At 42.5% G+C, this 27,105-nt stretch overlaps 1 protein-coding gene across 9 annotated transcripts in view; it reads left to right on the top strand.

Annotated features, from left to right (window-relative positions):
• The first annotated feature begins 1,723 nt into the window (after nt 1–1,723).
• The window catches only part of ATP10D (ATPase phospholipid transporting 10D (putative)), a 120,962-nt gene continuing 95,580 nt past the window's right edge, over nt 1,724–27,105 (top strand). For 3 of the 9 annotated variants that reach the window (XR_008308752.1, XM_053256942.1, XM_053256934.1), the window contains exon 1: nt 1,887–1,939. Coding sequence is in view for 3 of the 9 variants with exons in the window: in XM_053256942.1 (XP_053112917.1) it covers nt 1,901–1,939 (39 nt within the window). In the remaining 6 variants the exon portion in view is untranslated. Of the gene's footprint in view, nt 1,805–1,886; nt 1,940–8,977; nt 9,656–11,284; nt 11,510–11,872; nt 12,123–12,439; nt 12,878–27,105 lie in introns of those variants that run through there. The other 6 variants (XM_053256937.1, XM_053256939.1, XM_053256941.1 and 3 more) reach the window with 6 other exon arrangements.

Raw genomic sequence — 27,105 nt, 5'->3', positions numbered from 1 at the left:
GTCAGTCATGCTTTGGTCACATCCCAGTTTCACAACTGTAATGTGTTCTACATGAGGCTGCCTTTGAAGACTGCCTGGGGGTGTCAGGTGGTTCACGACCACCACTGGCCCAAAACTGACTGTCACTAATGCAGATTGGATTTCCCACTTCATTTATCTCTTTCATTTTCTGTGTCCATACTGTATGAATATTTTCTTTTCCCTTTGTGCGTATCTATCCATCTATCTATCTATCTATCTATCTATCTATCCATCCATCCATCCATCTATTTCTACCTATTTTCTAGACTGTTTCTAGAATATAGTAAAGTGGGCTTTAGCCCATGACAAATATGCTGCAATAAATACACTAGACTCAGAGTGTGCTATTGGATGCCTTTTTGCAAGGAAGCTCATGAGTGCACAGTGGTACATGAACATACCATCTCTCTGCAGCAGCTCCAGTGGTTAGCAGTTAGCTTCCAAGCTAAACTCACAGTCCTGGTTTTAACTAAGATCCTTCACACAGTACCTTAAAGACCAACCTCTGCCTACATGAGCCTCCCTGGACCTTAAGACCAGCTTCTCAGGCTCTGTTCTTCATACCATCACTATCTCATGTTTGATTGGCAGCTGCCAGACAGACCTGCCAGACATTGTATCAAGCCTCATTCAAAGGAGCTATTAAGATCTGCCTCTTTTGCCAGGCTTTTAGCTGATTCTGCTTAGGTGCTGTGTTTTTTTACTTACTTAGCTGATTTGGTTTTTACTTACTCTGTGGCTTTCATATGTTTTAATGGATTGTTCTTAATGTAATTGAGTATTTTACTTTTTTGTGAGATTCTTGTTGGGTATTGCATGTTGGGTATTTTTATATTGCTCTTCCAAAATGGCTCAGGGCGGTTTACAATTAAACCGCCCTGAGCCATTTTGGAAGGTTTACCGCCCTGAGCCATTTTGGAAGGGCGATATAAAAATCGAATAGATGGATGGATGGATAGATAGATAGATAGATAAAGAAGCAGGGTTTTAAAAATCTATTAAATAGAATAAGCAAATAAATCACTGATGAAACTGGCAAATTGGGTCTGATTATTATTATTATTTACATTTATATCCCGCTCTTTCTCCAAGGAGCCCAGAGCGGTGTACTACATACTTGAGTTTCTCCTCACAACAACCCTGTGAAGTAGGTTAGGCTGAGAGAGAAGTGACTGGCCCAGAGTCACCCAGCTAGTATCATGGCTGAATGGGGATTTGAACTCAAGTCTCCCTGGTCCTAGTCCAGCACTCTAACCACTACACCACGCTGGCTTCTCATGATGAATTCCCTTCTCTGATGGAAGGGAATCTTTGGAACTCTTGGGTATTTAGTTTTAAATGCACTTAAAAGTCATCTTTCCACTAAGGCTGCAATCTAAGTGTAACTAGGAGGAAATCTCATTCTCACCGAACTCCATGGGGCTTACTTCCCACTGAGAAAACGTGCGTGTTCTTGGGAGTGGGGAGGTGGGAGAAAGAAAGAAATGGATGCAGTAGGAGATTTTTTTTAAATGGATTGAAAAAGAAGCATTGAAAAGAAATACAGTAGATTGAACCAAAGCACAGAAGCTACAGAGAGCTTCAGACTCGCCTCTATAAACCTAAAGATGCATTGCTGTATTAGTGCTGGAGTTTGGGAATAGAGCATAGGGGAGGGAGAGAAAGAAAGAGAGAGGCGCCCTAAGGAGACGTCAGAGTGGGCGGAGGCCGGACTTAATAACAACGGTTTGTGAACGCGATTCGCTATTCCTGCCTCTCTGGCTTTTTTATTCCAGCTGGGAAGGTAGGTTGAGAGGTGATCGGCTTGATGCAACAGTAGCTGCTGGCTGCAAATCTGGGATCCGGGGGGTCTATGAGGACTTTCTTGGATGTATCTGATATGGGCAAATTGTTTTGGGAGAATCGGGGCCATTCTTCTGTGAGCCCTTTCATGATAATTCGCCCCTCGGCTTTTCTTTTCTTCCTTTGTGCTGCATATGCATGCAAATCGAGATTATTACAACATTACTGCTCTATTTTGCTCTATCCAAAGCGAATGAACATTCTTCTTTACTGCCTGTCAGAAACTCCCTTAAAACGTTCAGAACCTTAGAGTTGTATTATTTTCCTTGGGTTTTAGCTAAATCGGGATTTGATTTTTTGTTGTTGTTAATCAACTTCTTATTTATATAGGAAAACAAAGAACAACGCCTCAGACCAGTCTGTCCTAAAGCTTCTTTAGGCAAATGTGTTTGTATCCTGTAGCCATATGGAGCAAAACATGAAGATTCTTTATTTTGGTTGAATTTCTTGCTTTTAAATGGAAGAGATCCCCAAGTGCCTATGGTAGATAAATACCAGCAAACCAACTTTTCTTCTCTTAAATTAGCTTCATATTCTGTTTTTTTAAACTTATAGCAAATTCAAATATGGGCTCTTGGGAACAAAAGATAGTATGCCATTTGTGCGTGCCGCGCAGAATTTTGTAGTATTCAAATGCAGTTCTTCCTTTGTGTTGCACTAATAATGATGGCCCATCTACCTTTCTGGCAACATCTACCTTTGTTTTATCCTCACCACAATACGGTGAGGTAGACGAGAAATAGTGTCTGGCCCAAGGTCACCCTCTAGGCTTCATGGCTACGTGGGGATTTGAACTCAGATCTCACTGTTCCAAGTCTGATACCCCAACTCTTGAACAGCACACTAGCTCACCAAGGTACCACAAGTCAAGTCCAAAGTATTAGATGATGTCACATTCGGGCCCATTATAGAAGATGTGCAGCACATACACATGCCTTGCTGTGGCATTGCCTGTGGTCTGCTGAGTTGAGGAGTGGGCAGCAAGGCAGCACAAGAAAGGAAGGCAGGAATGTAGGCTTGGCTCTATGCCATTGGCAGATGTGCCACACATCCCTATTGCCTGTGCCACAGGGTCACCATTCATGCATTCATGGATGTGCAACAGTCACATTTTCTTTTAGATGAGTTAGAATCTAGACTGGTGGAGTGTCCAGCTTGGTGAAAGTTGCTTTTTCTGCCCTTTGGCATAACCAGCTGAATTTTGTTGTCTTTATCCATGTAGTGCTATAAGCGCGGTTAAGGAAGTAGACAGAATTCCATTATTTCATATCTCTTTATTGCCACCGTCATGCTAAGTACTGTATACAACACAGGGGTGATATAGTCCTTGCTTGATGCTTTTGTAGAGCATCAAGTCCCATTTAGAGTTTTCAGGCGGCAACCTGGAGATCCCCCACCCACCCATGTCCTTTCTGCCTGCCCCTCCCATCCTGCTGTGCAGCACACTTTGCACTTGGCCAGGGAGGGGCCAAGATTCCGTTCTGTATGTGAATGTTTTGCAAGAAGGTTCTGAAAGCAAAAGTAGTTTTCAAACGAGCTGCTTTACTCAGTACATTTAACTCCTCAGACATGTAGGCTCATGTGCCACTCTGGTGTTCATGTGACTCATTCTGAGCCAAACATTGCCACACAGCACAAGATAATTAGGCTTTATTTTCTGAGGTGATTTTGTCAGTAACATGAAAGGAGTTTTGTTTTTACTAACCTTTTTTCCTAACAAAATATTCATAGGTAGCTCCTTGCATATATTTGCTACCTTCTTCCCAGGAACTCAGATCAGTATACATAGTGCTCTCCCCCATCTACGTTAGTTCTCACAACAACCCTGTAAGGGAGGGTAGGCTGAAAGATAATGATTGGCTCATGCTCAAACAGCAAGTTTCATGACTGAGTAAAGATTTGAACCCAGGACTCCACTGTGCTAGTTCAACACTTGTAACCACTGCACCGCACTGCCTCTAACACATGGGTGACTAGTCTGCTGCAAAGGAACTTGAAGTGTCACAGGCACTCCATAAGCCTTAATAAGAAGGAATCTATAAAAAGAAATAAAGTACGTGGAGAATATAGTTATTAGTGGCCATTAGTTGTGACAGCCCGAAATAAATCCTCCATTCTCGAGGGGTGTATGTTGAGGTTCCTCATTATGGCTTTGATTAGCAGCACATCCAAACTGCTGGGGGCGGTGAGTGTAAATGATTTGTGCTGTCCCCTGCTCAGTTGTTAGGGTGTCCAAAGTCAGTTCTCAGAACTTAGTTCATGGCCAAACCCTGGTTTTCAGTTCTGGTTGGTTTAGAGGCAAACTTTGGTCTGTGGTAACCAAAGTGTGCCCAGCATGGCTATCATAGCAAACTTGATATCCAAACATGATATCTAATGCAAACTATGTTAGGAATGGTGAGAAATCTGAGCATGCAAAGGGAGGAGGGATTATGCAAGCCTGAAGCATATTCCCTGCAACCAAACCATGGTGTTGTGCCCGGAGATGTGGGTTTTCCAGAGAAATTTGAAATGTAAAAATTCTAGAAAGCTTTCTCATGCCATTTTTCTTATTTGCATGAAATCTGCATAATTTGCCCTCAGTACATTTTACTATGCACACTTTCCTGCTGCCCTAAGTAGATTGTGATCTGATGTCATGTTGACCTATATATTTAGTTTTAAAACTCATCATATTAGTTTCTCACATTGTACCCCAGAGTTTTTCAAGTAGCCAAGTAGTTCAACTGAAATATTTGATTGCAGGAGTGTGTATGGAATCAATAAAAGCCTTATTCACATGTTATATTCAACACCCATTCAGCTAGTCCTGTTTTGTTTTTGTTTTTAAGGAATGCTGGACTTTTGTACAGTGTCCCAGAGCTGGAAGTCCCATCCTTAGGAATGGGACTTAGGAAGTCCCATCCTTAGGAATAGGAATTCACCACTGATGTGCTGGGAAGCCTCACCCTCCCTTCACAATTCTGTTGTTTGAAGAGGAAAATTCTGTAAGTGTGATCACAGTGGCTTCTGTGATCTAGGGATGTGCACAACGTTTTGATGTAAAAATGTTTTGAAACGGACCCTTTTGAGTGTTTCAAGCTCAAACAAAACACTCTCTAAATAAAGGGCCTGTTTCGAGCTTGGAACAAAACAATCCCATTTTGACTGAAACGTTTTGACATTTTGAGCGCCATTTGGGAGGTCTGTTTTCCCCGTTGCTGGTTGGTTTTCTGGCACTGGCTTCCAATTGGCTTGTGATCTCCTTACTTCTTGGCTGGCTTGTTATCACACAGATCAAGTGTTGTCATGGGCAACTGTGCCCCCATTGGCTGGGGGGGAGGGATAAGGGATGGGGGAACACAAAAGGAGGGAATTTAGAAATGTATTCAATGGACTGGGAGGCAGAGAAGCCCTTATGTCAGAGAGAGTCTCTCCTTACATCAAGAGAGGAGAGGAGGGTTTGATTTTGTGGTTTTCTTTTGCTAGCACTGAGTATAATATGCTGTGCTACTGCTGCTGTAACTATCTGGTCTTGCTGGATCTCAGTTTGACAGGCAGAACTTAGGTGCCTGCCTTGAGCTGTGGTTTGTTTTGTTTGTGAGATAGTTTTGTGGTGAGAAATGGAATGTGACAGCTCAGTGCTCTCTCTCTCTCTCTCTCTCTTTCTCTCTGATATTTCTAGGTGATTGCTGTGATGAGCTCCATGTCGAGACTAACTTGTGCTTCACTCACTGCTGTGGTCTGCTTTGCAATCTGCATTGCAGGGTGTACTCAGTCAAAATGTGGCTGAAGTTGCTCTCATTGAGCTTATGGCTATGCTTGCTGCTAAGGGTCCTGCTGTGGCAGCTGTTGCAATGCTAGGAAGTAAGGAGTCATAATTGTGTGTGAGAGAGCAACTTGGGCCAATGATGTTACTGCAGTGCAGGAACTGTGGCTGGCAGTGGATTCTGGATCAGTGATTCTTTTTTAGCCATTTGGACTGATTGAAATTTGTGTTCGGGGTGGGGGGGTGGGACAGATTCCCTTTACTGTGTGCTTCTGCAGTGTTTATCAAGGTAGGGTTACGAAATACATTGCAAATTGCAATGCAAAACTTGTGTGTTCTGGGACTGCAACTTGTTCTGGCCATAGGGAACCGTGGAGAAACTTGAAGCATCCTATTGTTCCCCATGGGTGGTTCCTAGGGACACCAAAGTGGGTTGTGTGATAGGGCACGATGGGTGCTACCTAACCCACAAAAGAAATTGCCAAGTGGGTGATTTTAAACAAAAATTTGACCTTTCTCCAAAACTGCCATAGGATCACTGGGGTATCCTGGATTTTTTACCCAGGCTTTTACTGAGTTAGAATAGCATAAGTGCACCACTCCCCCGTTGTATGAAGCCCGAGTGCTCATCCAGCCAAGCGTTCATAGAGCCGGACAGCTAGAGCACCCGACAGCAGGGAAATCTCCCAGTGCACTGCACTGCTTGTGTGGAGCGTTATGGAATTTCTGAAGGCTGGGCTCTTCCCCCCCCCCCCAGATGGCTGTGCTGCTCACTGTAGTGTGTGGATGCATAAACAGTGGATCTGAAGGGAGACCTTGCTCATGCCGGGGGGAGGTAGGACTGATTCCCACCCCCCACCCCCCCCCACCCCACCCTACCCAGTCTACCAACAGAGCTTGTGTGAAAAACCTTACTTTCTGAATAGGTCTAAATATTTGTTTGTTTGTTTGTTTGTTATTTGTTAAATTTTTTATACCACCTTTCATTAAAACAATCCCAAGGCAGTTTACAAAACATTCAAAATATAAAACCATAAAAACTACACAATAAGAATCAAAATGGAATATAAAAATACAAATCTAATAAAAAGTTTTTAAAAACCATGTACAATATAACCATAAGATGCAAAGCAGCAGCAAACTGCTGCTTTAAATTTAAAAGCCTGGATTAAAAGCCATGATTTTACTTGCTTTCTAAAAGCTGTGATGAAGACTGGGGAGTGGAGGCCCACTGGGAGAGCATTCCAAAGTCTGGGGGCAGCAACAGAGAAGGCCCTGTCCCGCGTACATGACAGGCGAGCCTCCCGCATTGTCGGCACACAGGGCAGGCCCCTCTCTGATGACCTCATTAAGATCCTTAATGTGAATTAAATGTTATACTGAAACAAATTTCAATCTTTATGTGGATATGGCATACCTCTTTTTTTTTTTAAACTGAATAGCATATAATAGATTAGTATAAAGACTAGGATTAGAATTGAGAACTTTTTAGATGCTTCTTGGTTCTTAAACGCATGTGTCATGCTATTTCATTTTTAATTTCTAAAAACCAAGATGTTTAATCTCTGTATTAGCTCTGTTGAAGCAGACTCACAGGCTATTCCAGTGAGAATTAAAGGAATAAACTAGTCTAGGTTCATTTTATGAAACCGTGTAGGTAGTTTTATAGCTGATTCAGTGCAGAAAGCTTAATTTCTGTGATTTTACAGTGCAGGGGTGTTTTTTTTTTGTAACAAGGGGGAGTAGAAACATGCAAGAATAAATTAGCAGCAGCAAGTATTTGAGATCTTTTATTGCGGTTTTATATTTAACTCATGTTTATATTGCTATTTGTATTTGATAGCAAAAGCTGACAAATAAATGTGATGTGATCTTATTAGAATAGGGACAGTTTCTGCACTTAGCACAAATCCATCAGGATCACTTACTTGCTATCTGGCATAAGAAACTGAATATCTATTTGACTTCTTCTGCAGTATATATATCTGTATCATATACAACTATTTTACTAAAGTTGTGAATCCCATTGACTTCAATTGGATAAGCAACCTAACTGTGCAGGATCACATCCTTGCTACCCAATCTTATGCAGGTTTCTGGGAAGTTCATCCCACTGCATTCAATGAGACTTAATCTCAAATTAGCATGTATAGCATTTCAGCCTGTCTACAGATACATATGGTTTGCAGGATGGTATGCCACTGTTTTTATATTTTCCTGCCTTAAATTTATCTCCATTTTTTTAAAAGTTTCAAACCATAAGTGAAAAGTTAAGTGTGCTTTAATCACATTGAAACAAGCAGGGGCTGAATAGTAGATTGTGATTTATTTCCTTAGGTCTGAATACAACAATACATAAGAACATAGGAGGAAGAGCCTTGCTGGATTAGGCCCAAAGACTTTGTAGTCCAGCATCCTGTTTCCCACAATGGCCCTTCAGATGCCTCTGGGAAGCTCGCAGATGGGAAATATAAGAATACCTTATGACTTTCAAACACAACCTGGAATTTTCTCTGTTTTCTTTTACTTCAAATTTTTTGTTTCCATCACCTTAAAGCTTAATTATTGTGGTTTGATTGATAGTCTCTCCTTTGGTGAAGCCTGAGGAGTTTGTAAACTAGTTCAGTGTTTATTTATATCCCACTTTTTAACTGAATAGTCCTGAAGGCAGCTTACAGTGGATTACAGTAATAATAATTTTACGAACAAAGAATTGACACACACACACACACACACACACACACACTTAGCAGCCCTTAGCCCACTGGCTAATGTTGGAATCAGAGAGTGATTCCCTTTCCTTCTTTCTCAGGGCAACTGCTGTTGAGGCAGAACATATTCTATTTCTTTGTTGTCAGTATGTGTATACCAGGTCTCTGTACATCTTGTTAGTAAAATACAATTTTTGATAGCGCGAGAGAGAGAGAGAGAGAGAGAGAGAGAGAGAGAGAGAGAGAGAGAGAGAGACTGTGTTTGCATGTAGCAGGGGACAGGAGTTGGAGGGACCCGTGGTTTCCTTACCCTATGTCCGAACCCAGCCAGCTCTGGTCCCATCAGTAGCACGACCTGAGGTTGTGCTGACAAGACTACAGTTTGAACTCTCGGTTTGTAGTGAGGTTTAACTGCTCCAAACCACAGGTTGAGGGAGCCTCCCTGCTGTCCAAATGCAGCACTGGAGGCTGCATTCAGCTGGACTGGAGTTGAGGGAGGAAGCTCCTCCTTCTCTCCCTCCATGACTTGCTGTGCAGGCTGTCCTTCAAGCAAGAAGGAAGTCCACACAGCCAGTTCCCCTGCCTCTCTGCAGTCTCACTGACTGCAGAGAGAACACTCTCTTGAACATCCAAATGCAGATGGGAAAGTGTGGGGAGCATGTGTGGAACCACAGGTCCATTTGACTTCCGGTTCCGTGTTACATGCGAATCTGGACAGAGTGTTCTTCCCTATTAGATCGAAGAAGCTAGAGAATTAGCCTGAGAACTTGAGAAAGAACATTTAAGCCTGAGGCAAGGAGCAAGCCCTCTTCTCTAGAAAGTATACAACAAACTAATCTGTATCTGACAAATTTCCACAGATTAGTTTACTTCCAGGTTTTCTGGTCTCTGAGATTTCTCTTTTATACCTAACAATATTTTTATTCAGAAGTGGGGACAGACAGGCAATTTGGATACATGGGTGTGTGTGACTGCGAGGAGCCAAGTTGGGAGTTGCATAACTTTGTGACAATTATCCTGTGGTCACAGGAACTTTATGACAATTAACTTGTGGTCACATGACACAGTTGTGGTCACAATGACCCAACATGAACACAGTGGGAGTTGGTGGTGTTCTAGCTACTTTGAGGAGGAAGCCTTTGAGCTTGAGAAAGGTTGCTGTATTGTACCATAGAGCACAATCCTTATTTTTCTAAAAAAAAAAAAAAAAAAAAAGATTGTGGAAAGAGGTGCCTTCTACCATTTGCAAATATCATCAGCAACAGTAGCTGAAGAGCTGCTATGTTATAGCATAAAATAATATAAGCTGTGGGGCAGCCAGACTTGATAACAGGTAAGATGTATTTTTATTGTGTTAGCTTTTGTTGGAGCAATAATGGATATGAAGAAATCCTAGGTGCCTGATTGTCTAAAATTCGATGTTGGCACCTGTAAGGGCCCAGCATGGTCTGAGCCAAACTGAGGGGGTGGATGGACCATGGGTCATATTTCAGCATGGGCAGATGAGGATCTACAAAGCCAGGGAGGGAGAAAGGGCATGGTCAGAGATGAGCGGGTCGTAAAGTTCCAGAAAGAACAAATTGGGACCTGAAAGCCGGAGGCAGATGGTGTCAATGAGAATGGTCTGTTGGTCAGGTTCCAAAGCAGTCAGACAAGAGGGGCAAGGTCTATCTAGCACTCTCACCTCAAGACAAAAAGTTCAGAAGAAAGCCCAGAGGAATTCTTATCTTGGGTCAGCATGGAGTCTATAGGCTCCCGAGATCACATGATCATGATTCTCTGTATGGATGGTTGCAATTTCCTCATCAGCCACTGTCAAGGGGGTTCTGTGGAGCAGCAAGGCTTAGTCAGCCGGTCCTTCCTGCAAACTGTCTTGGTGGTGCAGATTCTAAGAAGAGGAGAGCTGGTCTTGTGGTAGCAAGCATGACTTGTCCCCTTAGCTAAGCAGAATCCGCCCTGTTTGCATATGAATGAGAGACTAGAAGTGTGAGCACTGTAAGATATTCCCCTTGGGATGGAGCCGCTCTGGGAAGAGCAGACGGTTCCAAGTTCTCTCCCTGGCTTCTCCAAGATAGGGCTGAGAGAGATGCCTGCCTGCAACCTTGGAGAAGCCGCTGCCAGTCTGTGAAGACAATACTGAGCTAGATAGACCAATGGTCTGACTCCGTATATGGCAGCTTCCTATGTTCCTAAGTGCCTGAGTAATGCTGTCAGATCCCCTAGTTTGAGATCTGGTGCCTTACAGAACCTAAGCATTTTATAGGGCTAGTAGGACTGCTAGAGGAGTACAGTTCTGAATGAGACCTGTTTGTCCCTACGGCTGCCACCAGAGGTGCCATCACCAATGATGATGCTAAAAGGTATCTTTGGCACCATCTCATTGGTCTATCTTTGGGTATCATCTCCATGAGGTGGAATGAATTTGGATAGATGTGGCCAAAGCGAGGGCTTGGCAGTTCTCTGGAAACTTAAGCGTAGTGCCAAGCGATGGGCAGACATGACCAGAAGAAGTGAGCAAGATAGCCAGGGTCAGGTTGCTGCTCCTTCCTCCTGGGCCGTTCCCAGACAACAATTTTACTTTGAAAGGGCAGGTGTGCTTCCATAGTGTGCTTCCATAATGTTCACATATTGTCCAGGTTTACATTGAAGTCTCTGTGAGCTATCGGGGAGCACTCCATACACTATTCTGGTTTTTCATTGCGTATTGGAGCTTAGCCCGATTTATGTCTGGGATAAACATGTCTGGGATAAAAGAATTCCAGTTTTTGCTTCAGTTTTTTGGGCAAATGCGAAATTTCCAATATGCCCTGTAACTCACAGTTCTTAATCCCGCTGTAAAGCCTGCTGACTGGGAAAGGCCCTGGTCACATTAGTCCAACCAAAAAGAGGAAGGAACAAGGCTAGGAGTCCACCCACCCACCCACGCCTCCCCCAGAGCAGAGGGTGTTGCTGGTGACTCCACCCCATCCCCATGGAGCAGAGGGCCATCTGACTGGCTTCTACAAGTTTGGGCTAGCTCCTAGTACCAAAGAAAAATGGTCAAGGCCTGGGCAAAGCCCACTCTTGGGCAGGCCTTAGGACTGCTTGGGAACTCATATAGGGAACTCGTGTCCTAACTCACATTGGGAATTATTTTGAGGGAAAGCTTTTGAATGAAATCGTCTGTCTCATGATCATAGGTGAAAAAGTAAGAGCACTTTACCACATGGTTATTCCTTTTTCTCAACAGTGGCTCTGTGCTTCATTTCATATCTGATTTGAGTACTTCAGTAGAAAGGTGGTGTAGAAATCAATTTAAACGATAAATTCTTGCAGAAGTTCATCAGGTGCAGCTCTCCCAAATCATTGCCACTAATGCATAGTGCTAGAGCAGTGAGAAGCCTGTATGTGAAGCCAGTCCTTCCTGGACAGAAACAGAGCACAGTGTATAAAAAAGTGTGTGGCAAAGTTAGTGATAAGTTTGTACAAATCGCTTTGTTTGACTCAAAAACTTTTCCAGAAGAAGACTTGCTATAGTGCCACTCTCAGTGTTCTAGGAGAGGGCAGAATGTTTAACTACAATGGAACAATACGGACTCTTGGAACTAATGGAACCATTCAACTTGCTGGAACAAGAAAGGGAGCCAACATTCCAAGGGGCCCACCACTACATAAAAATGGTTGAGTGTGTGTTAATATTTGTTGGATATGGCAAATTTGGTGACTGGATATTGAAAAAACCAAAGGTTGTTCAAATCTGCCAGGATCAGGCTGAGGTCTTTACTGCAAAATTGCAGCAGAAATGTTGGAAGTTTGATGAAGTATGATGTATTCCCTGGTGTTTCATACATACATACATACATACAGTACACAGTCTGTATAGTACTAGAGACAAGAAAACCCAGCGTGTTTAACCAGCACACTTCATAAATCGGTGACAGTATCATTATTTCAGACCTTATGAAGAAGAAGCTGCTGTCGCACATATACGTTAACAGAGATTTATTTATTTATTTGTTAAATTTATATACCGCCTTTCATTAAAGCAATCCCTTTTTTAAAAAAGATTTTTAAAATGCTTTTATTAGTAATATAAGTAAAAAACAGAAATGTTATATCTCTGAGATTTCGCCAAAAATACAAGTTTACAAACAAGATCTTATCCATCCAAGAAAAAAAGAATCCTCAATCATAAGAAAGATACAAAGGTAGTGATATTTTATATAAGAAGTAAAATAAATGTAATCAACTAGCCACACAAAGTCTAAATCTAGGCATCCATATAGTTTTTGGCCTTCCAGGGAACCAGCCGGACAGAGAGAGGAGAACCAACCTCAACCTAGGTAAACACCCGTTGTGTTCTGCAGTAAAAATACCTATCACAAAAATTAAACTATATTCTTTATTCTTTAGAAAGAATATAAATTTCCGCACTGCCAATTCGTCCTTCATCTGATTTAAATCCTATATGAAAGAAAAGAGAGAAAAAGAAAAAAGAGAAGAAAAGAGGGAGGGAAATCTAAAAGCTATTCGGAAACTTTCAAAATCCTAAATCTAATGAATCTGATGAAAAAAGGTAAATTTTAAAAGTTTTACCATACTAAATAATTTTCTAAATAACCTGAGAGGTTTTTAAAAGGTCAAGGATCTTTTTCATCCCAACTTCTCTCTGAACAGCAAATAAAGGTTCCATACAGAGTAATGAATGATTTATGCAGTGAATATAAGCTCCTTTAATTATGTTGTTCATTAAGTTAATGGGCGAATGGAATACTAAATAATCAAAAAAGAATCCGAAAATCTAGAGGGGAAAACCCCCCAGAAATATTCAGTATCACTAGAAATCCTTATTCTGGTGGGACAAGGACATTGAAAAGCTTCTGTTACAAACTTCTGCAGTAAAAAGCTATAAATTCACATACAATTATCTCAATGCTGTCAGTAGCAGATGGAGAAATTCATAAATTCAATGCTGTTTGTAAAATCTCTTAAGATAGGAATGTAATTTTCATAATTCTATCAGAGTGAAACACAAGCTGGATAGAATAAATATCGAACTTTGTACGCAAAATCTTAGGCAGATGACATTAATCACTTCATATTGGCTCTCTTCTCCATCCATAACCAACCTCAGTGGGAGGTGCAAAAGTAATGGGAACACAGAAAAAGAAACAACAATGCAAAGAATCATATTGAAATCTATAAGCTCAAAAGGTGTTATCTATAAGAATGTCACTAAAAACAAACAAAGGAAATAACTACAGAAATGAATCTATCTGACAATGATATAAAAATAGGAAATGGATCTTGAGCCTCCCATCCGACTCTCCACTTATGCTTAGGAGAGAAAGGAGTTGCTTGCCAAGAGGAAAAGACTGACCAGCAAAGACCTGAAGTTTAAATACTATAGACATGAGGCCATAGTTGAATTCTCATCCCATGCAGCCCAGGTGCAAAATGCATTGACAAATGTTCATGACTGGTATCCAAAACCTGTTATGTATGGAAGAAATGAATAATAGTATGGGGTTTGAAAAAGAAGGGGAAAAAGAAGAAAGGGGAGAGAAAGAAGTTAATTCCAAGAGAAAAAGGGTTTTATGGAATGTTAATATAAAGTCTAGGACTCTCAATCTTCTGAAAGTCAGATAATTAACCCATAGTTTTAAAAAATAAAGAAAAAGAAAGACAGGAGAAAAAGGAATTTTATAAAATACCAATATAAAATCTAGGGCTCTTGATCTTCTAGAAACCGGATAATTGACCTATGATTAAAAAAGAACCCAAAGAAAGTAAATAAAAGTAAAAAATAGAGAAAATGAGAGAAAAACATTGCCCTTTGGTATGGAGATTTCCCTCTTCTTAAATTCTTGATAGCAGCTGTTACATTAACAGGGAATACATAAGTCAAATCTTCATATTGAAAATAACTAATTACATGCACAAGACAGTAATATAACAGTAATTATAACCATAAACTGAATGTATGTCTATATAAACTAATTTCCCTAGTCCTTATAATACTTCTGCAAATAATAACAGGGAATCCAGTGCAGAAGAAAGATAAAAAATCTACTTTCCCATTAAAACAATCTCAAGGTGGTTTACAGCAAAATTTAAAAACAAGATTGTAAAAAAGACACAATTAAAATATTAAGCTAAAAATACAAAACAAATCTGATTAAAATTTCCCCCCATAAATTCATATAATCACATAAAGGCCCGGGTAAAAAGCCACAATTTAACATGCTAGATGCACCTAGGTAAACATCATCCCCCAACACACACACACACACACACACACACACACACACACACACACTGTGACACACATAGTATTTTTAACACCTGGGTTCTTGAGGGCACAAACAGCAACTGAACTCACAAGAATGTAAGAATATAAAGCAGGTATATTTTTGCAAATATACATTAGCAGAAACATTTCAACACGTAATTTAACATATCCCCTCCCCACCTATTTCTTTCCCCACTCCCCACTCTGTCTCTAAAGCAGATGTCACACTCCACAGTAGAAATGTGTGAATCAGTTCGGGTACAAAAAACTTTGTACCCAAATCTACCTGTTTGGGGTGATTTGTGGACAAAACAAATTGCCCCTGTGCTAGCTGGCAAGATTTGGATCCAAAACAAATCGCCCATATTTTGGACCTGAAAAATTTGTAGATTCAGATCTCCATTTTGTGGCAATCTCTCTTGTTGTCTCCATTTTGTGATAGGATTTTTAAAAAAAAATTCCTGCCCTCCCAAGTTTTAGATTGGTGACTTACTGTGTGCAACAATTGGCTGGTGATTCCCCCCTGGTTCCAGATTGGCTCATTTCCATTCAAATCTTGTGTTGCCAGGGGTGACTGACCCTGCATTGGCTAGGGGAAGGGTGAAGGGACAAGGGTGGGGGGGGTTATTATTTATTATTATTATTTATTCAATTTCTAGACCGCCCTTCCAAAAATGGCTCAGTTTGAAGGAGGGATTTTCAAATGTACTTAAGCAGGCTGCCACCCACCATTCTGCCTTTCTGCCTCATGGGAGAAGAAAGGGGGAGACAGAGAGCCAGAGGAGCTTTGCTTTGCCTTGCCTGCCTGCTTCTTTGAGTGGATTCTCTGCTTTTTGTTCCTGCTTTCCTGATTGAGCAAAAGAGAAGACAGTTTTTTTCACCCACTTCAGAGAGAATCACTGCCTACGCCTGTTGTCTGTGTGAATTGATTTGAGTACAAAACGATTTGTACCCAAATCTACCTGTTTTGGGAGATTTGTGGACAAAACAAATCACCCCTGTGGTAGCTGGCCAGATTCAGACCCAAAACAAATCAGGGGTGATTCAATTCAGGTACAAATCAAATCGAAAAAAATCAATTCATGCGCATCCCTACTCCACAACCCAATGCAGTGTGGGCCAGTGACGCAGCGTGGCAACCACACCACCTGGGACAGACTAAAGAGGATTTGGGGAAGCCCCAGGGTGTGTGGAGGCCCTAGACTTCAGCCTGGAAGTCCAGGGGTAAGAGCACCTCTGTATACATGCACTGGAGATGAACTTTGGCCATTCACTAGTTCTGCCAGATCTAATAAATAGTAACAAACTCAATTGATAGACCCTTTAGAACATTGGCTTCTTCTTCCAGCAAGCTAAATTGTTCCATTAGTTCTAAGAGTTTGGATGGTTCCATTGTAGCCAAATGTTCTGCCATAGTGTCCCAGACAGATGAATGAAAGTAAGTTTGCAGATCTTAAACTTGCTTAAAATGCTGTCTACCTTGCAAGTGTGCCTAGCCTGCAAGCTTCTATGTACTGGGATGTGTGTGCATGTAGTGGAGACAAACTCCTTTGCAATCATTTGTTTCCCCAAGGAGTTTATAAGGAAGATACTTGTGATGAAGACAGCCATTGAGTTCTGACATGTGAAATAGTATTTCAAAGTTATTTCTTCCTCCTCCTCCTCCTCCTTTGCTTGTGTTTAAAAAATGTTATATATAATATCTCCTTGTAGACAATCAGCAAACTAGTTTACTCTTGCATTATTTTGGGGAAAGGAAAGGGACTCAACAAATATTCTGTTGTTACTTTCATAATGATGCTGCCGTTTAATAACAGATTCAAAAACTGTGTTAAAAATCCAAATTTATTTCTGTTCTGCCTGTAAAAAAGGAGGGGAAAGTATTCAAGAATCAGGAGGACATGTTTTATAGCTTTTGAAAATATCTTTCCAATGCCACCATACACACAAAAAACTGCCCCAGTAATTACTGAGCTAATTACTTGTGAGATGGTGGCCATCTTGATAATATCATCATAGAAGTGTGCCACACTTGTACTGTAAGAGTGACATTATGGAAAATATAGAGAGGTTTTGAAATCAAACAAAGCAATCAGTAAAAATTCATCACCAACTTTGCAACAAAATGATACATGCTCCCCAACTAAAAGATGTCAACTACTTCTTTTCTTTCTACTGTACACTGAACTGTCGCTCTATAGACTAGCATTCTTTGTAACAGAAAAACCACCCATAGGTCAGGTTAGGGAAAGCAACTTGCCAAGAACATGAGCTTCTAGTTCCTGTACAGATTTTCTGAGGAAGTGTCACATGTTTGATGGGAAAGCAATCTCTCAGCTGGAAGCTGAGTCTCTGAAACCAAAACTGCAGTCTAGTATTGTGTCCCAAGCACACTAATAAGCCGTCAATGTTTGCTGCTTGTCTAGGACTGCAAAACCAGACAGGAAAGTTGTTCACATGACCATTTGTGCCAGGGCTTGGGGGAAGGCAGGATGCTACCTACCTTCCCCCAGACAATCCTCGCTGCTCCCAGGCTCCGCCATGCCGTGGCCCCATACGACGGGCACACAAGTGATCCCAGAGCAGTGAGGGGGTAAGGGGGGGAAAGGCTGCATCCTCCCATATCCCCCAGTGCACCGTGTGAGGAGCATGGTGCATTGGGGAATTCCCCACTGCTGGGCCGCTCCTCCCCCTGGCTCAATGGAAGCTCAGGCTGCTGGCACACAATTGGCAGTGAGGTAGGAGGTGCATGTGCATCCACTTACCTCACTTTTAGCCTGGGTTAAAAACCCAGACTACTCAGTGGAGGAGCGATCCTGGAGGTTCTCATGATCAGCTCTACAGCTTCTCCACCGGGTAGGACTGGTTGTGAGAACGACCTCAGAGTGTGCTAAGTACCTAGCAGGCCACAATTCACAAGTGGCAGGCTGCCTTAAGCTCAGTGATTCATAAGCTGTGCAAGCCTGACTTGTGTTAAGGTAGTTAGTGCAAGGAAAACAAGCACCCTTGGAAAGATACAACAGTATGGATATAATATTTTTGTACGTATGCTTATGCTGTATGCTATCTCTGGGTGCCCAACCTTGGAAGAATTCTTTTCCATCAAATGCTGCTTAAGAGCAGAATTCCCATATGTGAAAGACTGCAGATGGATCTGGAATAAATGCAGTGGGGACCTAAAAGTAAAATTCCAGACAGAGATTTTCCTTCAAGATTATATATATGTAAGCAGCCAGCAAGAGAAAATTAGAGTGATGTTCCACCCAAGCGGTTTGACCCAATATTTTGAAAGGGACTCAGCTGCACACTTTTCTTGTCAAACAAGTTTTGTTTGGTAAAGCCTTAAATTTAAGAACATGCATGGCTGTGGCAAAGATGTGGGAAGTGTACTTCTGCTGCAAGGATAGTGTCAGTTGACCTGGGGCACACTGCTCAATAATGAGAGTGAAAGGCCATGGGGATGTCTCCTTTTAGCTCATGAGAAGAACCATCAGAGGGCAGGAAAGAGAATTGCCAAGCAAATTCAGTCATGATGCCTGGTAGCAAAACATCCTTTTCTCCCACCAATCACTCCCTCACAGGAGTGACAGGCCACTGTGGCTCTATATCGAGCAAGGTTGCTCTGGGGGAGAAAAGCTGTGGGGTGGGGGAATTCCAGAGACTGCTTTCCTTGTCTTGGTGGCTGCCGCCGAGTAGCTGTCAGAGCATTTCGGCTGCCAGCCCGTACACCCATGTGGGTATATGCACCAGTGTTCCCTCTAACAGGGATTCCCAGATGTTGTTGCCTGTAGCTCCCATAATCTGCAGCCACAATGGCTTTTGTTTGGGGATTATGGGGGTTGTAGTCAAGAAGATCTGGAAATCCCTGCTAGAGGGAACACTGACGTGCACCCTTACCCTGAAATGGCAACCACGCAGTCCCTGAGTTGCTTTAAAATGGGGGCTCCCCCTCTCCCACAATTCCTCACAATGGCAGATCTACATACCGTGGGACACCAGACTGGGACTTTGAATTCTGAATGGGTTTAAAGGTCCATCCCAGTGTATCTCCCCTCTGTGCACATGGCCAGGTCATGGCACATGGAGCATCCAGATGCCCTTTGGTGTCCTGAAAGTCTCCACAGAGAATGAGAGTGGGGAGGTTTTAGGGGGATCTGTTCTATCTTTTACAATTGAGAGTTGGGGGCCCACACAAGTGTGGCTCCCTTCGGTGTATGGGTGAGTGGGAAAGTCTCCACAGTTTGGTGGGCTGCAGTTTGATGAACATCTACAGCGCGATTTGGAGTTTAAATATTGAAACCATGGGTTTGCCTACCTCTGGGTTGGCGTTACGTATGAACCAGGCCACTGAAACTCAATCAGGGAAAAAACAGGAAAAGAACTCACAGTTATGCAAGTTTAGTCAATTAACTGATTAAAACTCATATAATTGCCTAATATTTCTTTGATTAGACAACAGTTCTAAAAAGTATACTTTACCAAAAAAACTAGCTAATGAAATAGATTGCTATCACTAGCACCTTCTTAGTGTAATCCATTTGTACTGGCTCTCTGGTTCCTAACAGTGATGCTGTTGGACTGCAATATTGATGCATTGCCTCCAGGAATAGATGGGAATGGTAGTCATGCATGTTTGTAGCACAAACTTTAATATACATGACTGTTCATAAATTGTTATGAATGCTGCATAATAATGTGTTGCTCTATACTGGCATTTGAGTGAAAGTTCTATACATCACTTTCAGCTTCCCTTCATTGTAAGTGAGATCTGCCATTTATCTTCATTTTTAACAACCTTGTTTTCTTTAATTGGCTTTGCAAAGTTGCACAAAACAGAAAATAATACCATGCAATGAGATGTAGTAACCTGTGTATTTTCTAGGCCTGTGCATGTGAAAAATTGTCATCTCCTATCCAACCCAGTCCAACATGAAAATTGTCAGGACTGAAATTAGAATCCTTGAAAATGGTCAGCTAGTTGGATTGTTTCTGATTTCAGCAGGAAATATCCAACTTAAGTTGGATTTCCAACAGGGATCAATGGGAAACATTTAAAAATAATAACAACGCCCAAATGGCTGAGTACAAATTCTAGAATTTTGCATTGTGGTAGTACATTGCATCAAGTACATGGCACTTTAAGGAGAGCAGTTCACCTGCTAATTTTTAATAAGGCGAATAGCATTTTAATAAGTGCGAATAGCAGGGAGAGCAGGAGGGAAGGAGGAGGAGGAGATCCAGCGTACCTTCCCTCTAGACCAGGGATTCTCATTGTGTGGGTCCCCAGATGTAATTGGACTTCAACTCCCATAATTCCCAACCAAAGGGCACTGGGACTGGAGATTATGGGAGTTGAAGTCCAATAACATCTGGGGACCCACACATTGAGAAACCCTGCTCTAGACGATCATCAATTATGTCTTCAGCGCGCAGCTCCCAGCCTAGCGGATCAATGGAGACCTCCAGGAATCCCCAACTGCCCTGCATAATGAGCCCCACATGTGCAGCCTGATCATACATACAACCCTGGTGCTGGGGTTAAGGGTGCGCTTGAGTACATGAGGGCAGCGCTGGGATCTGGCTCGATCTGGCTTGGTTGACATAGTATACCTGGACTTCCAAAAAGCTTTTGACAAAGTTCCTCATCAAAGACTCCTGAGGAAACTTAGTGATCATGGGATAAGGGGACAAGTACATGTGTGGACTGTTAACTGGTTGAAAGACAGCAAACAGAGGGTAGGTATAAATGGAGAGTATTCACAATGGAGGGAAGAAGTGGGGTCCCCCAGGGATCTGTACTGGGACCAGTGCTTTTTAATTTATTCATAAATGATCTAGAAGTAGGGGTAAGCAGCGAGGTGACCAAATTTGCAGATGTTACCAAACTCTTTCAGGTAGTGAAATCCAAAACGGATTGTGAGGAGCTCCAAAAGGATCTCTCCAAACTGGGGGAGTGGGCGACAAAGTGGCAAATGAGGTTCAGTGTTGGCAAGTGTAAAGTGATGCACATTGGGACGAAAAGCCCCAACTTCAAGTATATGCTGATGGGATCTGAGCTGTCGGTGACTGACCAGGAGAGGGATCTTGGGGTCGTGGTGGACAGCTCGTTGAAAGTGTCGACTCAATGTGCGGCAGCTGTGAAAAAGGCCAATTCCGTGCTGGGGATCATTAGGAAGGGGATTGAAAATAAAATGGCTAATATTATACAGTGGTCCCTCGACTTACGAAGTTAATCTGTTCCGAACGCACGTTCGTAGGTCGAAATTTTCGTAAGTCGAAAAGCGCACCCACGGAGGTCTGGAAACATTCGTAAGTCGAGGAAACCACATCTAAAAATTCGTCACAATCCGTTTTTTAGATGCGAGGAAGCCGCATCTAAACCGGCAATGACTTCCGGTCATTTTTGTCGTTCGTAAGTCGAAAACTTCGGATGTCGAGTAGTTCGTAAGTCGAGGGACCACTGTAATGCCATTATACAAGACAATGGTGTGGCCACACCTGGAGTAGTGTGTACAGTTCTGGTCAGTACATCTAAAAAAGGACATTGTAGAACTGGAAAAGGTGCAGAAGAGGGCAACCAAGATGATCAGGGGCCTAGAGCACCTTTCTTATGAGGCACGACTACAAGACCTGGGGCTTTTTAGTTTAGAAAAAAGACGACTGCTGGGAGACATGATAGAGGTCTATAAAATCATGCATGGTGTGGAGAAAGTGGTTAGAGACAAATTCTTCTCCCTCTCCCATAACACTAGAACTAGAAGTCATCCCATGAAATTGTCTGCCAGGAAATCTAGGACCAACAAACGGAAGTACTTTTTCACACAACGCATAATCAACTTGTGGAATTTTCTGCCACGAAATGTGGTGACAGCCAACAACCTGGGTGTCTATTAAGAGGGGTTTGGCTATATCATTGGCTACTAGTCAGAGGGCTGTGGGCCACCTCCATCCTCAAAGGCAGGATGCCTCTGAGTACCAGTTGTGAGGGAGTAACAGCAGGAGAGAGGGCATGCCCTCAACTCCTGCCTGTGGCTTCTAGCGGCATCTGGTGGGCCACTGTGCAAAACAGGATGCTAGACTAGATGGGCCTTGGGCCTGATCGAGCAGGGCTGTTTTTATGTTCTTATGATCCTGGTTGTGCACATGGGCAGCCAAACCCAGGCTGGGCTGCCCTAGCCTGGGTTTGGCTGCTCATGTGCAAAGACTTAATGACTTTTAAAAAAATAATTATTATTTTTTGAGTGCCATAGCTGCTTTCTTTCATGGCACAAAGTTACAGAAAATGTAGCAACTGAAGCCCGCATCCTGAACATCAAGCATGTCTTATTTGGAGGAAGTAGCTCCTTGCTTTCATATGAAAAAACTAGGACTCGCTTTTTGCCACTCCACGTTATAACTCCAGAATGGCTGGGCAGAAAGTCCTCGTGGTGGTAGTACATGCTGATAGCATTAAATGTGTGGCACTTTAAGGAGATCAGTTCACCTGTTGGTTTCTATTGCATATAAAAGAAGTTTAAATAACTTTTTAACTGCTTTGTTTCATGGTAGAAAGTTACAGAAAGTGCAAGAATTGAAACCAGCACAATGAGCATGCGCCATTAGGAGGAAAGTGCTTCTTTGCCATCATATGGAAAGAGTATCCCCCTCCCCGCCCCACTTTTGGCACCCCATTTCATAACTACAGAATAGCTGGCCAGAAAGTTGTCAGATCTCCCATGGCAGTGGTACATGGCCATAGCATTCAGTAACCCACATGTTCCACAGCTGTATGATGACAGAAGAAGAGCTGTGGGTCAAGCTTCTTGTGCAGCGACTGAGTATAAAGGGGGAAGTTATGCAAGTATAAAGGATTTTGGTAGCAAGGAGAGAGGCATGAAAATAGCTTCCTGTTCCACCTCCATGCCTGGTCTGCTGCACAAGAAGCATTCAGTGTAGGGACTCTGAAGGCTTCCTGCAGACCCATGTCCCTTTCCTGTGTACATCATGTCAGCCAGTGTATGTAGTTTGAAGGATACTGGTCCACCCATTGATTTTTAATGTTAAAAAACAACAACATAGGAACTTAGGTAGCTGCCATATACTGAGTCAGGCCATTGGTCTATCTAGCTCAGTATTGTCTTCACAAACTGGCAGCGGCTTCTCCAAGGTTGCAGGCAGGAATCTCTCTCAGCTCTATCTTGGAGGAGCCAGGGAGGGAACTTGAAACCTGCTCTTCCCAGAGCGGCAGCTCCATCCCCTGAGGGGAATATCTTACAGTGCTCACCCTTCTAGTCTCCAAATTCTTATGCAACCAGGGCAGACCCTGCTTAGCTAAGGGGACAAGTCATGCTTGCTACCACAAGACCAGCTAAACAGGTAGTCCGAGTGGTGAGCAAGGTATCGCTCCAAGTAAGATTGCTAGCAAAAGGATAAGACTGGCAGTTGAGCAAAGATAATATAGGGATCTGTGTTCCTCCCCAGAAGCCCTGTAATTGGAAGGTAAGATTTGACATATTACATTGCAAATGGCCAGCTTGATCTGTCAGTCCAAAAAACAGTTCCCCTTCCTCAGCCTCTTCCAAATAAGGCAATTGCTATGTCAACATTGTTTGGCTTCCAGAAAGCCTAAAACAGCTCTTTTTAATTCTGACAATTCTGAATAAATCCAACACACTTCGGATGCAATAGAACTCTGTGGGAGGGTTCGGAATTAATTCAGCATTTTCTGACATAGCCAATATCAGATACGACAGTTCTGTGGGATTTGACATTGTACACAGCCCTGGTATTCTTCCCCTTCCACACAGTAATACTTTTGATAGTGTTGGTAAAATCACTCTCTTAGTCTAGCTCCACATATTTATCAGCTCTCCATGGAGGCACATTGCAATGCACGGGTTGATCTCATTTGATGGACACAGCAATTCGGTGAGATAGGTGAGGCTGAGCAAGAGTGACTTGCCCAAGACCACTAAAAAATGTTATGGTTGAAGGACCTGCACCTTACATTACATGTTGCCCTGATAAAGATGTGTAATGTCTTTGATATTACAGCAACTGAACCCAATGTTTGCTTCACTTGAAACATAAGCTTAAACCAACTATACATACAAATCTAGGTGCTGCCACCATCACTTGTAGGTACTACAGCAGAGTAAATGGTCTCCAAATATTCTGCATATTAACATCAGCACGTTAAGAAATGCAGCGAGTAGTCTGAGCTGCACTGGCTGCCAGTTTGTTTCCGGGTCCAATTCAAGGTGCTGGTTTTGACCTTTAAAGCCCTTAACGGTTTAGGCCCGGGGTACTTGAGGGACCGCCTGCTCCCAAGGGTTGCTGCCCACTTGACAAGGTCATCTGAGGGGGCTCTGCTCCAGGTGCCGACAATGAAGAAGGCTCGGCTGTCGTGCACTCGGGACAGGACCTTCTTTGTTGCTGCCCCAGACTCTGGAACGCTCTCCCGGTGGCCATTCACTCCTCGGACTCCATCACAGTTTTTAGAAAGCTTCTTAAATCTTGGCTTTTTATCCAGGCTCTTACATGAATGTTTCTAGTGCTGCTTCTATGTGTTTTTATCCATTTATAATTTTTATGCATGTATTTTATAGTTTTTAAATTAGATTTGTTTTATATTTTTAGCTTAATTGTTTTTACTGTCATTTTATTGTATGTTTTTAAACTTTTGTGAACCGCCTTGGGGTTGTTTTTAACAAAAGGCGGTATATAAATTCAACAATAAATAAATAAATGTGCTTCTTATATCACAAGAGGGAGATGGACGTGAAGTGATTTTACCTCCTTCTGTTAATGGGCTTTTATAAGCCACCTAATGGCTCAGTGGGGAACAGGGTGGATTTGATTTAAATCAAACTGATTTAAATCATGATTTAAATCACTAGCAGGGTGGATAAAAATCAAAAAAATCCAAATTAAATAAAAAAATCGATTTTTTTTTATTTAAATCGGATTTTTTTGATTTAAATCGGATTTTTTTTATTTAAATCGGATTTTTTTTATTTTTATCCACCCTGCTAGTGATTTAAATCATGATTTAAATCGTGATTTAAATCAGTTTGATTTAAATCAAATCCACCCTGGTGGGGAAGTAACTTGCCTTGGGAGCAAGAGGTTGCTGGTTCAAATCCCTGCTGGTGTTTCCCAAAGACATTATCTCATACTGTGCGGGAGATGGCAATGCTAAACCCCTCCTGTATTCTACCAAAGACAACCACAGGGTTCTGTGATCACCAGGAGTCAACACCGACTCTACAGCACAACTTTACCTTTATTTTACGGATGGGCTTTTACCAATGCCTTTTTGCCATGAATCTCAGTCAAAGCTAGGTGTGTTCACTCTGCAGTGTGAATGGAGTGGAGCAAATGGCTAGGATTCACTCGCGAAGTGCCTGACCACCCGCAGCCAGGCAAGCTAGAATAGCTGGATAAAGCAATGTTGGCATTCTGGGTTTGGCTTTATTAAAGTTTCCAATGGCCCAGCAGCCCTTCTTTGGGTTTTTCTAATTCATTAGGTAACATGATCTTGGTGTGCTTTCTGCAGATGGGCCCCCGGGGTATAATGTTATCAGGTCTCTTTCAAAAGCAGCTCTTGCATTGATGCTGACGCATGGATTTGGATGACCAGCTGTGAGTTTGAATGGCTTTTCCTTTCAAAATGCTGTTATCAGCTCAGGTTTGCGGTTTTTCTGGCTGTGCTATCCCCAGTAGTCTAGGAAGCCAGGATGTCTTGTTAAGGTATTATTCTCTGTCTAGCGCTATAGGAGTAGCAGCAGGCTATTGGAGCAACTACAGAAGGGAATATGTAACAATGCCTGTTCATGTCAGAATATATTCTCCTGCAGCTATCATAGCGAGGGAAAGCCCCATTTGCTACTGTTTTTGAGTCAGAACAACACAATTCTGGTAAGCAAGATAGGAAAACTACCTTGAACATAATGTCATTCAACACTGTGTTCAACATAGTGTTGAACATAATGTGTGAAGAGGGATATGGATGAAGATATAATTAGGATTCAACATGTGTGCATATGACACAGCAGGTTGAGAGCAGCGCCTCTTTAGGAACCAAGCAGAGCTCTTTTCTGCTGCTGCTGTGATGAGCAAGCTATGGGTTTGTGTGTATGTATGTCTGTGTGTGTACACGTGTGTACCTTTTGGCAGCCAGGCACCAGTGGGGATTCAAACCAGCAACCGCTGGCTTGCTAGTCAAGTCATTCCCCACTGTGCCAGTAGAGATGTGCAAATTGATTTGAGCTTGAATAGGGCCGTTTGGAGTGATTCACACTCAAAATGTAATGCCCTCAAAATAAAGGACTTGCTTCAAGTCTGAATCACAATTACCTCAATTTGAGCTCAAATCGATTTGAGTGATTCAAGCACCATTCTGGTGGGCTTTCCCCCCTTCTTGATTGGTTTTCTGGTACTACCTTCTGATTGGCTTGAGGTTTCATTGCTTCTTGGCTTGTTATACAAATCAAATGTTCTCATATGTGCCTGCACTGGCGGGGGGGGGGGGAGGGAGGGGGAACAAAAAAAAGGAGGGAATTTCAAAATGTTTTCAAAGGGCCTGGAGAGGGGAGGCAGAGATAACCCTTAGTTTGGCCTTGAAGATGATACATCAGGAGGGGGGGGGAGGAAGAAATCAAGGAAGGTTTGATTTTGTAGTTTACTTTTCTCAGCACTAAGTATATGCTGTGCTACCACTGCTGTATTATTAACTGTGAGTTTTTGCTGGATTGCAGATTGACAAAGGCAGAACTTGGGTGCCTTCCTTCCTTCATTCCTTCCTTAAGTTGTGGTTTGGACTCTTTGTGAGATGGTGTGAGATGGTGTTGTGGTGAGAAATGGACAGTGATGGCTCAGCTGTCTGTATGTGATATTTTCTTGGTGATTGCTGTAAAATGAGTCCCATGTCTGGCTTGAGACTAACTTGTGCTTCACTCACTGCTTTGATCTGCTCTGCAATCTGCAATGTGTACTCAGTCAAAATGTGGCTGAAAACGTTTTAGTTGAGCTATGGTTGCTGCTAAGGGTGCTGCTGTGGCAGCTGTTGCAATGCTGGAGTCTTAATTATGAGTGAGAGAGCAACTTGAGAGAGCCAGCATGGTGTAGTGGTTCTGGACTAGGACTGGGGAGACCCGAGTTCAAATCCCCATGCAGCCATGAAACTAGCTGGGTGACTCTGGGCCAGTCACTTCTCTCTCAGCCTAACCTACTTCACAGGGTTGTTGTGAAAGAGAAACTCAAGTATGTAGTACACCGCTCTGGGCTCCTTGGAGGAAGAGCGGGATATAAATGTAAAAATAATAATAACAACAACTTGTGCCAATGATATTACTGCAGCACAGGCACTGTGTCTGGCAGTGGATTCTGGGGCAGTGATTCTTTTTTTTTTTTTTTTTTTTGCCACTTCTGGACTGTGTTTGAAAAGGTGTGTGTTCTGTGTTGGGATGGACAGATTCCTTTAACTGTGTGTCTCTAATCTGCAGTATTTTGCAAGGCAGGGATGCAGAATG

This window comes from Hemicordylus capensis, chromosome 5 (genome assembly GCF_027244095.1).
Source record: "Hemicordylus capensis ecotype Gifberg chromosome 5, rHemCap1.1.pri, whole genome shotgun sequence".
Taxonomy (NCBI): Eukaryota; Metazoa; Chordata; class Lepidosauria; order Squamata; family Cordylidae; genus Hemicordylus; species Hemicordylus capensis.
Note: the sequence above shows the minus strand (reverse complement) of the source record. Positions and strands in the feature narration are given on the sequence as shown.